The sequence below is a fragment of the Accipiter gentilis genome, chromosome Z (assembly GCF_929443795.1).
Source record: "Accipiter gentilis chromosome Z, bAccGen1.1, whole genome shotgun sequence".
NCBI lineage: Eukaryota > Metazoa > Chordata > Aves > Accipitriformes > Accipitridae > Astur > Astur gentilis.
Window position 1 is genome coordinate 26510352 of NC_064919.1, and position 14658 is coordinate 26525009.

Below are 14658 nucleotides of genomic sequence, written 5' to 3' on the forward strand. Positions count from 1 at the left end.
TTTTTTTTTTTTTTAATATAAAGGGAACAGAGCCCTAGATCATGTAAAAGAAACAGTATAAAGCTTGCATATGCCTTTAGGTTCCTGCATTGCTCTTAACTGGAAATGCTTGTAGATTTTGCATTGTTGTTGGCATGCTGAATAGGCATGTTTGCTTTTCATTGCCTAGCTTCTTAATACAATTCTGGCTTCAAGAGAAACACGTGGTGTAACATCCTCAAAACTGCAGAGCTCCAGCTCTGAAGTTCTCAGTCTGTTTCAACTTGTCCTTTCCCTTCTACCCACTAAGTTACTCCTTTCAATACCTTCTGATATACCAAAGGTAAACAAAAGTGACAGCCAATCTGTGAGTGTGGATCACAGAGATATTAACTCCAGAAAGTGCCAAAAAAATTCAAATAAAATTGATTTTTTTTCTTGTAAAATTGTATTTTGAATTGTAGTTATTCCTAAGAGCAATGTTACTAAAAATGATCTTCCACTTGATTACAGAAGCAAGTGAATAAACACAACCTGTAAATACCAAGTAAAATGAGAGAGCGTGATACAAATATTTTACGTTTATTGGAAGAGTACAGTAAAAAGGGGACTGCAGACTCATTAGTGGTAACTGGTCCATAGGAAAAGACAAAGGACTATTCAAAAAAGGTCTGCAGTTTACAGGAATATTGAAAATCTGTTTTGTAACAGCCTAGGAAAATAAAAAGTTAGCTTGAGTTCAAAAGTGTAACTTTAAAGTATATAAAAAATTGGCAAATAAATAAAGTTAAAATGCAGATCTATTTAAAATTATAAAGGACAGACAACTGGGAATTGTATTACATAGTTATAATTTCCAGACTTGCTTAAAAACCAGATAAACTCACAAATGTTGTTTCCTTTCTTTTTTTTACATGTGTACTTTTGGGAAGAAGCACCCATTTCCAGTGTTATGTATTATCGATCTGTTTCACAAATATATTATTTTTAAACAATAAAGAGTATAAAAGGTGCTTTACCTGTTATTAAACTTGCTGGTGCATACTTTGGCACAAAATTGAATACAAATCTAAACACATTTGCAAACAGTATATGTGCCCACCCAAGGTTACTGGTGTTAAAATCTTTGCGTGTGCTAGCAGGTCAGTGAACCAACCTTCCCTCCTTCCCCAGCACCCCTCCTCCATCTCCAGCTGCCTACAGTTAAACAAAGGATAAGTAACACATGCAACTGAAAAAACAGCAGTCCAGGTTTCATCTCTGGAAGTCATTTGAACATGCATGTAACTACACACTCCTTTAACAGAAGGGAAGAGATAGATGTTTATTGTTGGCTTTCAGTCCTCAAAATTTCTTTGTAGGAGTCTGCCTGCCTTTTGTGTCCTGTGTGATGAGCCTGTATCATGACTTTTTTCCTATTACGTGTTTTTAGCATTTTAGTGAAAATTAGGTGGGAAGCTTGGTGGAAAAAACAAGTTAACTTGTCAGTTACAGGTAATGATACAATTAACAGCAGAAACAGATACATTTATTCTAGTTGTTCAATCTACTGAAGACTTTGAATCTATGCCATAACCAAGTAGGAGGTGGAAGGAAGGAAAAAAATGCAGAGAATCCCCATTGCATATTGCATTTCTGCATTTCATGACAAAGAAAAAAAAAAAAAATCAGTATTTCTCCTTAAGCACTACAACTTCAGGTGATTTAAGGAATTAGCCACACTCAAGAGATATAGGAAACTTCCAGTCTCCAGTGGATTTATTAGTGACTCATAGTAAGTGCAGGCATATTATAAAGAGGGGCCACGCAGACTGCAAGGTCTTCTCTATGGCATCCTGGCTGCATCCACGCTATGTATCAGGATCGCTGGCAGCACCTGAACTGGCTACTTGAACTCAGCAGTTCCCTTCCCTGATACACTAGAGAGGAGGGAAGGTGCAGTTCTACCTTCCTATTGAGTTCAAGCCAAATACAAATATTACTATTGCAGAGATATCTTGAGCAAGGAATACTGCTGTTCAAACTGTACAACAGGTTTTAATTGAAACAATTACTTTAGTGATATTTAAAATGTATTAAGCCATATCAACTCAGACACGTAGTGAAAGATCAGTTCCCTGTAGACTTTTACTAACTTAGCAATGCTTATCTTCTGAAGCTGCAAGTCTCAGCACTTCATGGTGGTGCGGGGGTATAATTACCAGTATAAGTAAATGTTATGTGATGTACAGAAGTCAAATTTCCAACAGCAAAATGGATGACAGTAATGAAAATTAACACTGTTTGGAAAGGTCTGTTCAGAAGAAGGAAGTTTACAACGAGGCTTAGTTGGAATTAAGTCACTACTTTTAAAGATATGGTTTGGATCTGGTCTGACAGCAAAATCATTCCTTTTCCAAGGAATGTATTTACCTTTATATTGTTCCCTAGTAGAAGCAGGATGCTCTGTATTGTAAACAGGAAGTCAGGAATGTTGTTTTTCTCATGTCTTTTACAATGCAGACAATTCATGATATATTTAGGGGTTTTAACTTGATTAAAAACATGATCTGGACAATGTGCTTCACCTTGATCCACAGTTACTTCAATTTCCATACAAACACATTGCCACAGGTATCAAGTTATAACATCACTATAATATTTTTGAGTCAAAAATAAGCAGGGATATATTTGAACTTTTCTGTCACAAGAGTAACTTTTTGGAAGTAAGTGGAAGGGCACCATTTGTGGTACATGGAGCCATCATAATTAGGAAATGTTTGGGAGATGCAACAGGCCAGATTATTACAGCAGAGCTCAGCTAGAACTGTAAGCTTACTGCAGGTCTTTTTAAAGAGCAGAAAGATTCTTTAGGAATTGAAGCAAAAGATCAGAGTGAAGTAGTTTACATATCAGTAAACCAACAATTTTGTATTACTACTGCATTTAACAATTATGGAATTCTTCATATGTTGAGAAAGACTCAGCTGACTGTATACAAAGACAGTAGTGTGCAACTTTTTTTTTAGTGGTGGAAACTTCTGGCTCATACTTTCAACATGTGTAATCGAGAAGGAATCACTGATCAATCTGATTTTTCTTTCAAAAAGCATAGTTGCCTTAAATTGGTGAAGGGTTTCAATGGAGAAGCATGCACTGTCTCTCTTACTGTACACAGAAAACTTAAGTTATGTACTTATCTATAAACATTTATAGTTCTAAAACTAGATGACAACTCCAAATAGTAGCAATTTAGGAACACTTTTTTCCAAGCCTTCTTTGCTAGTAGCAATGTGAGTCCTAGGTTATCACAGCAGTTCACAGGTTGTATTTATCTATAAACACAAAGCCAGTTACTAGAAGTTTTATTTACAAAGCATTCAATTCTGGTAGGATAGAGGAAGAAAGAATGCAGTTCATGGCTCTTCTGTGTTTTCACTTTATGACCTCTGTCAACTGTATTTGAAGGCTTTATTTATCCATTTTTTGTAAGTGTGGCTAACAGTTTTTGATTTAGAAAAGGCATACATAATCGGAGATCTACAAATGAATGACCCTCTCATAGCTATAATCTGAAACAGCTGCAAAATAACAATGCATGTAGCTAACAATCTAATTAGTACTTCATCTCACAGAAATAAAACCCCAAACCATCTGAACATTCTAATTAAAGTCCTGCCTAGACGATGTCTGATTAAAATGGTGTTCTATACCTGGACATACACTCCAGTCAGAATTTTATGTCAAAGAGACAGAGTGACATAACAGGGACTTAAGGGTAACTTACAGTTATTGGTGGAGGTAACAGCAAATATCTCTCTGAACCTTCCTGTATTTTAGATTAGTAGTAAGGCTGAAATACAGAAATGGCTTTTCCTTGTTTGACAGAGAACCAAAACTAAGTTGGCTTCTAGAGTCAAAGCTGTGAAATGTTGGGGGATTAGCTGCTGATTGAAAGACAATGTCTAGGTCTAGCTTCCAGCTCCTGTTCTATGTGGTGCTTATTATAATGAACACAATTACTCTGATAACTGAATGTGGAAGGTAAGGAAAATGTGGGAACTACCAGGCAGAACTTGCTGCACTGTTCCGTGAGTGAGTCTTTCCTTCCTTGGTCTGAAAGTAAAGTTGGGTGTTAATAATGCATTAATATGCAATGCTGAAAAGTATGTAAGAACTGGAAATCACATGTGCATTATCAGTTTCAGGAAACTGTGGCAATACTTCAAAGACTGTTCAGAATGTGACAAGTGAAAGGATTCTTCTTTTTCAACTTGAATCTTTCAGCTTTGTAAGATTTTTTTCAGTTTTTTAGAAAGGAAAGCTATCCTGGGGGAATTCTAGTACAAGATTACAAAAAATATTCTTTCCTGAAGTTACTCTTAAAGAAGCTTGATGCATTTTTCTTCTAAGTTGTTACTGATGATTGTTTAAGGACTGCTTTTTTTACAGTGAATCTGCAGAAGGAAACTAGAAGAAAATATTTTTAATAGAGTTGATGTTCCAAATTTACCAGATTACTCTTAAAAACTCATGGCTGTTTGGAACTTCAGGAATATTGGACTTGCTTGGTACTTTCTAATTACTAATTAAAGTCCTGTATTCCTAAAAGGGAAGGACTGCATGAATATGATTCTAAGAAGAAAAAATATGTTCCTCGGTTAGTAGTAAGGGTATTCTTCCTTCTGTATTCTTCCCTCCACGTATCCTGACTTGCCTTGCAAGAATCCTTCCAACAATATCACATGTCCTTTTGTGCTTTAGGGGAAAAAAAATAATTGGTGAACTCTTCTTTTAATAGCAAACTATTTTATGCTCAGTCACAAAAATGTTACAAATCAAAGTGCACTGGCATAACAAACATTTCTGTTGCCTACAAACAGGACAGCTGTTATAGGAAGTGGATTTTCTCGATTAGCCTCTTTCTTTTTATTCCATCTTTACAATGAGTTATCATTATTTGTGACAACCAGCCATTTTCAGAGCTACTGCTCTTGAATATCGTATTTGATGACACTATTTACACACTAACTCATGTCTTCAAATATTGCACTGTTTCAAATGAGTCAGTGGCACTGCCATTTAGAGGATATGACAGCAAGAATAATGGAAACAGGGCTAGTAGTTAATCACTATTGCTAATACCTGTGCAGCAGCACATTTGGAAAAATTTGGGGATAGGGGAGACATTTCTAAATGCTTCTGAGAGTTGGTTACTCTGTAAACTCAAGAAAGTGGGGTTTTTTTAGAATCTCTACAATGGGTGCAAAAGGGATAACTAAATAGTCATAAGAAATAACAAATGGATAACTTCATAGTTTTAGTGATGTGCATTAAGTTTTAGTGATGTGCTTGTAGGATTTGAGGAAGCATAACAGGTGGTCAAAGACATAGATGAAAAAATACTCAAGTATGAATAACCTAATATTTCCTTAACCAGTTTTCAGTTTCTCATCAAGAAGATCAGGCTTACTTTACAAACTGCAGTTCTTACTGACAGCCTTCTGGTGATGCACGTTCCAATAACTACTTCCAATAAAAAATATTAGGCAACTCTGCAAAAAGGCAGATTTTTGTTAAGAAGAAATGCAATATAACTGTAGTTGCTAAATGAAAAACTAGTTCATTGGTTTAATTAGAAACTAATGAAAATGTACATTTCAAAGAGAATGTCTTTGTGGGATGCTGACTCTACAAGATCACACTGTGCTGAAGCTAGGTGTGTTGTCAGACAAGACACTTTTCACTATTTTTACTTTCCATAAAATTGAAATGCTTAGGAATCCCCATGATTTCATTGATGACTGAACTCTGAAGCTAATATGCATTCTTAATTTCTACTGATAATATACTAATGATGCATTTTTTTTCCTCAAAACAATCTTTCTTAAAATGCTAAATGAAATTCCTTGGAAAAAGATGAAAATAACAGATAACCTGTTGAATTCAATCTCACGTAACAGGCTGAGGTACCTCTGCTTGACCCTTAACAATATTCAGAGCATCTCCCATTTAACAGCATAAAAAATTAAGCATTCCCTCAGTGGTGCCCTGTTGGGACAGTGCTGGTGTAAGAACCTAACTGAAAGACCACACTTGCAAAAGAGACTGAGTTTTAACTTTTTTGTAGGTTCTCTAGGATAAACATGGTACATGAGCCAAATGACCAGTATCTGGCTAACCTATGAATAATGTAAGACCGAGTCATCAGAAGTCCACAGAATGCAGATATGGTGGCTTTGGTTCTTGAATACCATATCTTTCTTCTAAATTTCGTTGTATGGCAGGCTTGTTTGTGAACTCCCCTGTGAGAAGTTTACAAAAACTTAAACACAGTATTTATAGGTATGGATTCCACTTCCTAAATTGCATAATTGCAATAATTACAAGTGAGACATGATGAACAAGTTCTGCCACAAACTGCCAAATTAATGATAAGTTTAAATAATTGAAGAGACATGTACCTGTGTTTAGATTTATTCTATACCTATAAACTCATTCTGGTACTCTCCCAGAGAGTTATTATTTTTTGAACTGACTTGATGCCTACTTCAGGAATAATAATAAATTTTCCTGCTGCTGTAGAAATCAAGTGTTTTAAAAAGTCTTTGAATTTAAACAGAAGTGTGGTATGAATTATGAATGTTAACTATTTCAGAATAAAACATGAGTACAATTTTTATCTTTATGTGAGAGTCAAGATGACTGGTTAATTTAAGACAAATAAAACAGTATTTTATTTTATAAAAATAAACCAGTATTTCTTTGCTGTCAAAAGGGCATACAGCAAAGAAACAGTTTATCTCTGTAACAGAAGAAGAATATTAACTCTCCAGAGAAGCTATGAATGCTGACAGAGGAGACACTGTTATCCTTACTTGCAGACTTCAGTGATGTATACATAAGGACCTGCAGTTGGATGAATCTTGGATTTTTCCAAATGATTGTGGAACATTCCTTAAATCTTAGTACGCTTGCTTTTGCATTAGCATACTAGCAAATTAAGGCACAAACTTTGTGTACTATTTAAAAGCATACAAACTAACAAGAATATTTCCCATTGCTCTTGAAAAATATCTTTGGGCTGCTTGGAAGTACAGAAGTAAATATATCCAGTATGCTTATAAGGAAGTTTAAATTTATGCCACCAAGTCTTCCAAGCATTATAGTCTCATGGGTATGTATAAGCTCCCTTAGCTCCAAGAAATAAAATCACTTAAGAAATGCCAGAAGCATTCACCATTCCTTATACTTGGATGCTGGCAGTTCCACCTCAAATGCAGGTGATGTGCTCCAGCATGACGATTCATTGTTTTATTTGGACTCTAACTCCAATGTAATAGACAAACTCTTCTAGACAACAGATATTTTGGTCACACATAGCCCTTAAACATTACCACTCAGTACTACTATAAATACACTTCAGAGAGCAAAACTGTTGTGGACAATAGTCACCTTAACAGAAATAAAAATGTAATGTAGCCACTGGCTTCACTACATCTCAATCCAACTGTAATAATAAAAATATAGGGCTAATTAACATTCCAGATGCTGTGTTACTTACAATCCTTGTTTCTTACTTGCATTAGCAGCAACAGGCATCCCTTGATCTGAAAAATTTTAAGCAACTTAACTCTGGAACTCAGACCAGGATACTGTAACTTGTTCCTATTTCTATGTAGGGCCCTGGAAAATAATTCCAGCTGCAAAGAGGACCCAGAGCCAGAGTAACAAACTGTGCCTTTCCTCTCACCCCCTATGTACTAAGTTTTTACTCTTCCTGGTGGAATTTTTTTTAATATATACAAGGTTTTTACTCCTGGTGGCATTTAAAACTTGCCTGTCCCCAGTCTTTTGAAATCTGATTGCAATGACTTAAATAAGCTGGAAGCTAGTATTTCTACTCTGCCTTGCTCAGCCTGTCAGAGGCTTTAAACATACTTCTTTTTTTTTTGTTTCTTGAACAATTTCCTTATGCCATACAGAAGTAGTATTTTTCTTTGGACACTAAGCATGGAATGTACTCTTGCTTAGCATAAACTTTTGTAGACTCCAGCTGCATTCTGAGATTTATTACCAATTTAAGGAAACAAATCCAGATCAAAAGCAAATCAAGCAATTCACATTCTTCAACTCCTCTAAGATCAACAATATTTGTTATCTGCTGCTCTTATGCTGCTGTCATTTGTAAACCTCTTTCTGTTGGCCTGCTGCTTTTACATATTCTTTGGAAGGCAGATGATTTGCAGTATTTCTTAACATGTGTAGTCAAGACTTGATACTGTTTTTTTTGTTTCTTAAACAAACATAGGTCATTGTAAAGGAGACATATTACTGAATTCTGATGGCTTTCTAGGAAGAAAAGGTGTGGCTTAAGTAAATCACAGCAAAAGTCAGAAGTATTTACTACAGTATGGTAAGAAATGCACAAGTAACTCAATTTTCTACACAAGAAAATTCTGGATTTCACTGTTCAGTAAGTACATTGGCATCCAGAATCTAACTGACCTTCATCCTTAAAATTATCACTTAAAAATATCAGTTGCAGAAAGAATTTAAAAAATATAAAAGTTTCTAGTTGAAATACTTGTCAAAACTGTCTTCAGTTTTAAGGTCAACATGTATGATAGTCACCACATTAGAGGGCTGCTGGTGTTGACATTCGGGACAGGGATAGCCGAGTGAGAACACAGCTTAAAGTAGAAAACCTCTGAAAAATGTCACTAGCAGTTACTTGCTGTAAAACAGATAAAAGCCACAGTCCCTTAAATCTATAGTATGTGCTTTTCTATTTACATGTAACCTAAATGACAATATTACTGTGACTGGATATATAGCATTTTGCAGTATATGTCTTTAATGCAGGTGTAGGCATCATTCAAGATGGTACACATGTATATAAAAAACCCCAATTAATTTCAAAGTAATCCTAGAAGAATATTGCAAATAATGTTGTATAAATGCGTAGTGTTTGAGGGGAAGAAAATACTTCACTGGAAAATGAAGTCCTACACATTGAGTTTGGCACTTGTTTATCACTATGTCACTTTCTTTTTGATTGAAGACAGCTCTTTCTGAATCTCACTGAATTTTGGCCGGTTTTCTGGTTTGTAGTCCCAGCATCTCTGCATTATTTTATATATTTCTTCTGGACATTTTTGTGGTGCTGACATTCGGTAGCCTGGTACACAAAAAAAGGGGGAAAATGTTTAGCATTGAAAACTGATCCATATTGACAAATCTAAAAAGATACAAGTGAAGTTCAAGATCACTGCATTAAAAAAGATCTTCAGGGTAATATGAGGGAAGTCTTCAATGCATAACCTATACAAGATAGATAATTATTATACTAATCAAAGCTCAGGTACCAATGACATTTAAGTTGGGCATGGTAAAATGTCAGTACACTTGTCATCCCTAAGGGCAGCAACCTGCATAGATTTGTTTCCTGTCTTAGGAAGTAGCTACTCTCTAATTTTAATCCTGTTCCCATTTTTCCCCCACTGAGGAAATCAATAATAAATATTAAGAGGGGAGTAAATTTCTTTGCTCTTTCTCAAAATGGATCAACTTGTATTCTCATGCCTCTTCCTTTTTTTGTCTCCTTAAGAAGTTCCCTTCCCACTTGCATTTTATCCATTTTTTTTTCCTCCCTCCTGTTTTCTTAACTTTTATATTTTCCATCGTCTTAACTCTCTTACTCTTCTGGTTTGCTAACATAGGCAGTGGCCTTCCACAGCTCTCTGCTGCCATCAACTGAAGGAGGTCTCTGACTTGCTGATAAGCTGGAGAATGAGCAATCAGTTAAGTAAATTAGCAGCTAATCATTCAGAAGACACAGATAAGTGGCTGTTCCAGCATATCCTCCATACCCTGGACCAAAGAGATGTACTCACAGCAATGAAGGCAACTTCCCAATGAGTAGGAAGTTGGGCAAAATGCCAGGAAGACCGCATGGATGAACAAGGAGTGCCTGGACAAATTCAAACACAAAACCAGGTAATGTGGGAGGAATACAGAAACATCGTCTGGGCATCCAGAGATGAAGTTAGGAAAGCTAAAGCCCAGATGGGATTGAATCTGGCCAGGGATGTCAAAGACAACAAGAAGGGCTTCTGTAAGTACACAGGTGATGAAAGAAAGTCTAGGGACAATGTGGGCCGCTGCTGAATGAGGTAGGGCACCTGGTGACACAGGACATGGAAAAGGCTGAGGTACTGTATGCCGCTTTCACTTCAGTGTCAACTAGCAAGACCTGCCTTCAGGAATCCCAGGCCTCAGAGACCAGGGAGAAAGTCTGGAGCAAGGAAGATGCACACTTGGTGGAAAAGGATCTGGTCAGGGAATACTTAAGCAAAATGGACTTATGTAAGTCCACGGGCCCTGATGGGATGCACCCATGAGAGCTGAGGGAGTTGGCTGATGTCACTGCAAAGCCACTCTCAATAATCTTTCATCCATCATGGTGACTGGGAGAAGTGCCTGTGGACTAGAGTAAAGCAAATGTCACTCCTGTCTTCAAGGAGGATCCAGGGAACTGCAGGCTGGCCAGCCTCACCTTGATCCCTGGGAAGGTGATGGAGCAGCTAATCCTGGAAACAATTTCCAGGCACGTGAAGGACAAGGAAGTCATCAGGAGTAGTCAGCATGGATTTGCCAAGGGGAAGTCATGCTTGACCAACCTGATCACCTTCTATGATGAAATGACTGGCTTGGTAGATGAGGGCAGAGCAGTGGATATTGTCTACCTCAGTAGCCTAAGTAAGGCTTTCAACACTGCCTGCTGTAAAATCCTCACAAAGAAGGGCTGGATGAGCTGACAGTGAGGCGGATTGAAAACTAGCTGAAAGGGTGGTCCCAGAGGGAGCTGGTCAGTGGCACAAAGTCTAGTTGGAGGCCAGCAACTACTGGTGCACCCCAAGGGTCAATACTGGGTTCAATCTTCTTTAATATCTTCATTAATGATCTTGATAACAGGGCAGAGTGCACTCTCAGCAAGTCTGCAGATGACAGCGAACTCAGAGGAGGGGCCAATACACCAGAGGGTCCTCCTGCCGTCCAGAGGGACCTGGACAGGTTGGAGAAATGGGCTGACAGGAACCTCATGAAGTTCAACATGGAGAAGTGCAAAGTGCTGCACCTGGGGAGGAACAACCCCAGGCACCAGTACGTGCTGGGGGCCGCCCAGCTGGAAAGCAGCCTAGCAGAAAGGGGATCCTCACGGACACCAAGGGTTGAACATGCACCAGCAATGTGTCCTTGTGGCAAAGACGGCTAATTGTATCCTGGGCTACATTAAAAAATGTCTTACCAGCAGGTCAAGGGTGATGATCTGTCCCCTCTGCTCAGCACTGGTGAGGCCACACCTGGAGTACTGTGTCCAGTGCTGGGCTCCCCAGTACAAGAAAGCACTGGAGAGAATCCCATGAAGGGCCAGCAAGACGATGAATGGACTGGAGCATCCCTCCTGTGAGGACAGGCTGAGAGAGCTGGGACTGCTCAGCCTGGAGAAGAGAAGGCTTGGGAGGATCTCATCAATGCATATAAACACCTGCAGGGAGGGTTCAAGGAGGACGGAGCCAGGCTCTTGTCAGTGAGTGGTGCCCAGTGGCAGTGGGCACAGACTGAAACACAGGAGGTTCCCTCTGAACATCAGGAAACACTCTTTTTACTGTGAGGGTGACCGAGCACTGGCACAGGTGGCCCAGGGAGGTTGTGGAATCTCCCTCCCTGGAGATATGCAAAAGCCATTTGGGAATGGTCCTGGGCACCCAGCTCTAGGTGATCCTGTTTGAGCAGAAGGGTTGGACCAGATGACATCCAGAGGTTCCCACAGACCTCAGTCATTCTGTGACTCTGTGATTCTACGAACTGTTTACCCTGTATAGGTCTCTGAACAAATGATAGGCAGTGGACCATAAAGTGAGCTGGCACATAGGACTATACAGCTAAATGGAGCTCCGTGACTCCAGACTTACTGCGCAGGTCTCTGTATCTCTGCAACTCTCTTTCTAAAGCAGAGTATAAATGACACTGGCCTCATACAACAGGTAAATCTGTGAAATATTTTTCCTTTGTTATATTGCATGCATCTGCTCTAGGTGCCGGATTAATGCATGTAACTTCAAAGGAGAATGGCTGGACTCTAGGACACTTAGAGTCAAGATAATACAAAACTATGTAAAAATCCTTTCCTTCACAAAGTTTCCCCTAGAAACTAGTTCTTCAAAACAGGGACAGCAGCAACTACTTTTTGTCCTTGAAGTGAAGTGATTCTATATAGTTATTTAGAATTGAAAATATCCTGGTTTAAAGCAAGCATTCAAGTGACTTAATTCACTGAAGGCTCTTGCTGATTAAGTAATTGAGATAGGTAAGATCAGGAAGAAAATCTGGAGTGTCTTAGCTGACTATTCTAACAGAAGAGCTATTACATACTGAAAACCAAGAAAACAGGCTGATAAAAGAAATGGAAATTCCATTAAAAAAAAATGAAAAGGAATTGCTGATGGGTGACAGGACTATTTTCCCCACAGTATAAATAGCTGAAAAAGCATGGCCATACTTCTAAACCTTTGAATTTTATCAGTTGCAAGAGATTATTATTCTCAGTGGATTAAAACAGAATCTCACTACTTAGGTAGTAAGACTTGTTTTTACAAACACTCCTCTGGTCTGGAAATGATTGGATTTTTTTGATTTGGCCTTTTAAGGAGAAACTTTGATGGTAATTTACAGTGCTTATAACAAACACTGGCAATTTGTATAAATTAGCAAACTAGTTATTTGTGGTTTTTTTTAAATCATTTAGCAGTTTTACTAGCTTAGAACCTGTTTATGAATTACACAGTAGTACTATGTAGAGGAGGAACAGTTCTGAAACGCTGCTGAAGATGATGAAAATAAATCAAAGTCCTGAAATCCTGCTCACAGTTATTTGCTACTTTAAATAAGAGCCTTTTGATTATTTTGTAAAAGAGAAATGTGGCTTTGAACGCTAAACTAGCTTACCATTCTCCACCATAATTGCTAAATTTTTGCCTGAAGTGCTTTAATAGAGAAGATGGAATGATACAGATTTTTAATTCTGGCAGTTTAGAATATTTATACCAGCATTAGCATAATCTTAAATAATTCATTCTGGGCAAGCCTCTACTTTGCACAGCAGTAAATCCTTCCTCTCCATCCCACCTTTTAGTTCTGCAATAATGAAAGTCAGCATGCTGTAAGTCTTCTGTCCTATACTGGTCAGTATATTCCTTTTTTCAAGACACCTATATATCACAATACCCCTCCCAGAAAGCTAGATTCAGCAATTAAAGATCTCATAATATTTTTGCTAAAGTTGCTGGATAACTCATATGTTATTTCTTTGCTATTTTATACTGTATGTACTACATCCTTATGGACCTATACAGTATTTCTTTCATTCCCTATGAATAACTACCTTTCTCGACTTGTTCTCGTGCTTGTTGGTTGGTCATTCCAGGGTACGGACATACTCCTAAACTGAAGGTCTCCCACAAAAGGATTCCAAAGCTCCATACATCACTCTCAGATGTGTATCTCCCTAAGAAAAGGAGAGAAAAGCCTCAGCTTAATGTACAAAGAAATTAATGTTTCAGATAATTATGGCCCCAAATTTTCTGTAAAGTGTTACACTGGATAGCTTTAAGCAAAACAAAGCTGTAGCTACTAATAATACATTCTGCAGATACCATAGTCTCCTGTATTTCAAATAATAAACTTATTATTATATAAGCATAAGATCAATACCTAGGAATAATATAAGCTAAGTTAAAGTTCTACAAGTTGACAGACCTTTACCATGTCAGTTATTTTTCATGCAAGTTAAGAATAACCTTCCTTCTTAATGTACAAATGTGGGTTTTTTTCTTTCAATATAAAAGGACAGAAAAATGTCAGTTTCCTCCCTTTTTTATTATCACTTTCAATTCAAAAGATACTTTTTAAAAAATTACCTTTCCCAGTTCCCTAATATAGCATGGCAATGAGTATTTTGAGAGGAGCTACCATCAACATAGTTTGGAACTGCAAACAGGGCCTGGTTTTCACACTTTGAGAACCTGTTCTCTGAAAATGAAAGTATAGTTGCTTCAACTTATTTAATTTGGACCCTGAAGAACTGAGGCACTCAATCAGTTAAAGAAAAAAAACCACAAGCCTGGCCTGCTTGTTCCATTGTCTTCAACTGTGCTTCAGAGATAGCAAAATAGATAATTGATAGATAATTGAATTCCAAACATCTTTGTGTAATGAAAGCTTTATATTATAGGAGAAGGATAGATCTTGGAGCAGATATTTCTATTGTCCCTGATGGATTCACATTAAGAAGGATGGATTCACATCAGAAAGTTAAGGGTCCTAGCTCTTTGCAGCAGGGTCTGTGAAAATGCTATCTTAAAAAAACATTTTCAACATAACTTTCAACATTTTTCATGACTGTTTTTCTTTGTTCCATACTATTACATTGTATATGTGTCTTTATTCTTTAAAATACACACATGTTTATGAATGTATTATTTGTTCATCTCTAATCATTAAACAAAACTAAGCCACTTCTGACTAGAAAAAAGGAAAATACATGTAAATTACAGTGACAGTTTGGTGATATGACAACTGTTCTGACATCAGAAAGTTCTGTTTACTGTTAAATCAAGTATCACTTCCAGCTGCGCT

The 14658-nt window shown here is 37.5% G+C and overlaps 1 protein-coding gene across 11 annotated transcripts in view; it reads right to left on the minus strand.

Annotated features, from left to right (window-relative positions):
• Window positions 1-482: 482 nt before the first annotated feature.
• FER (FER tyrosine kinase) overlaps window positions 483-14658 on the minus strand; it is a 196723-nt gene continuing 182547 nt past the window's right edge. For all 11 annotated transcript variants that reach the window (XM_049795612.1, XM_049795617.1, XM_049795618.1 and 8 more), the window contains 2 exons: window positions 13406-13528; window positions 483-9139 (listed from right to left, as the gene is read on the minus strand). In XM_049795612.1, coding sequence (XP_049651569.1) covers window positions 8997-9139; window positions 13406-13528 — 266 coding nt within the window. In that variant the 3' untranslated portion in view covers window positions 483-8996. The remainder of the gene's footprint in view (window positions 9140-13405; window positions 13529-14658) is intronic.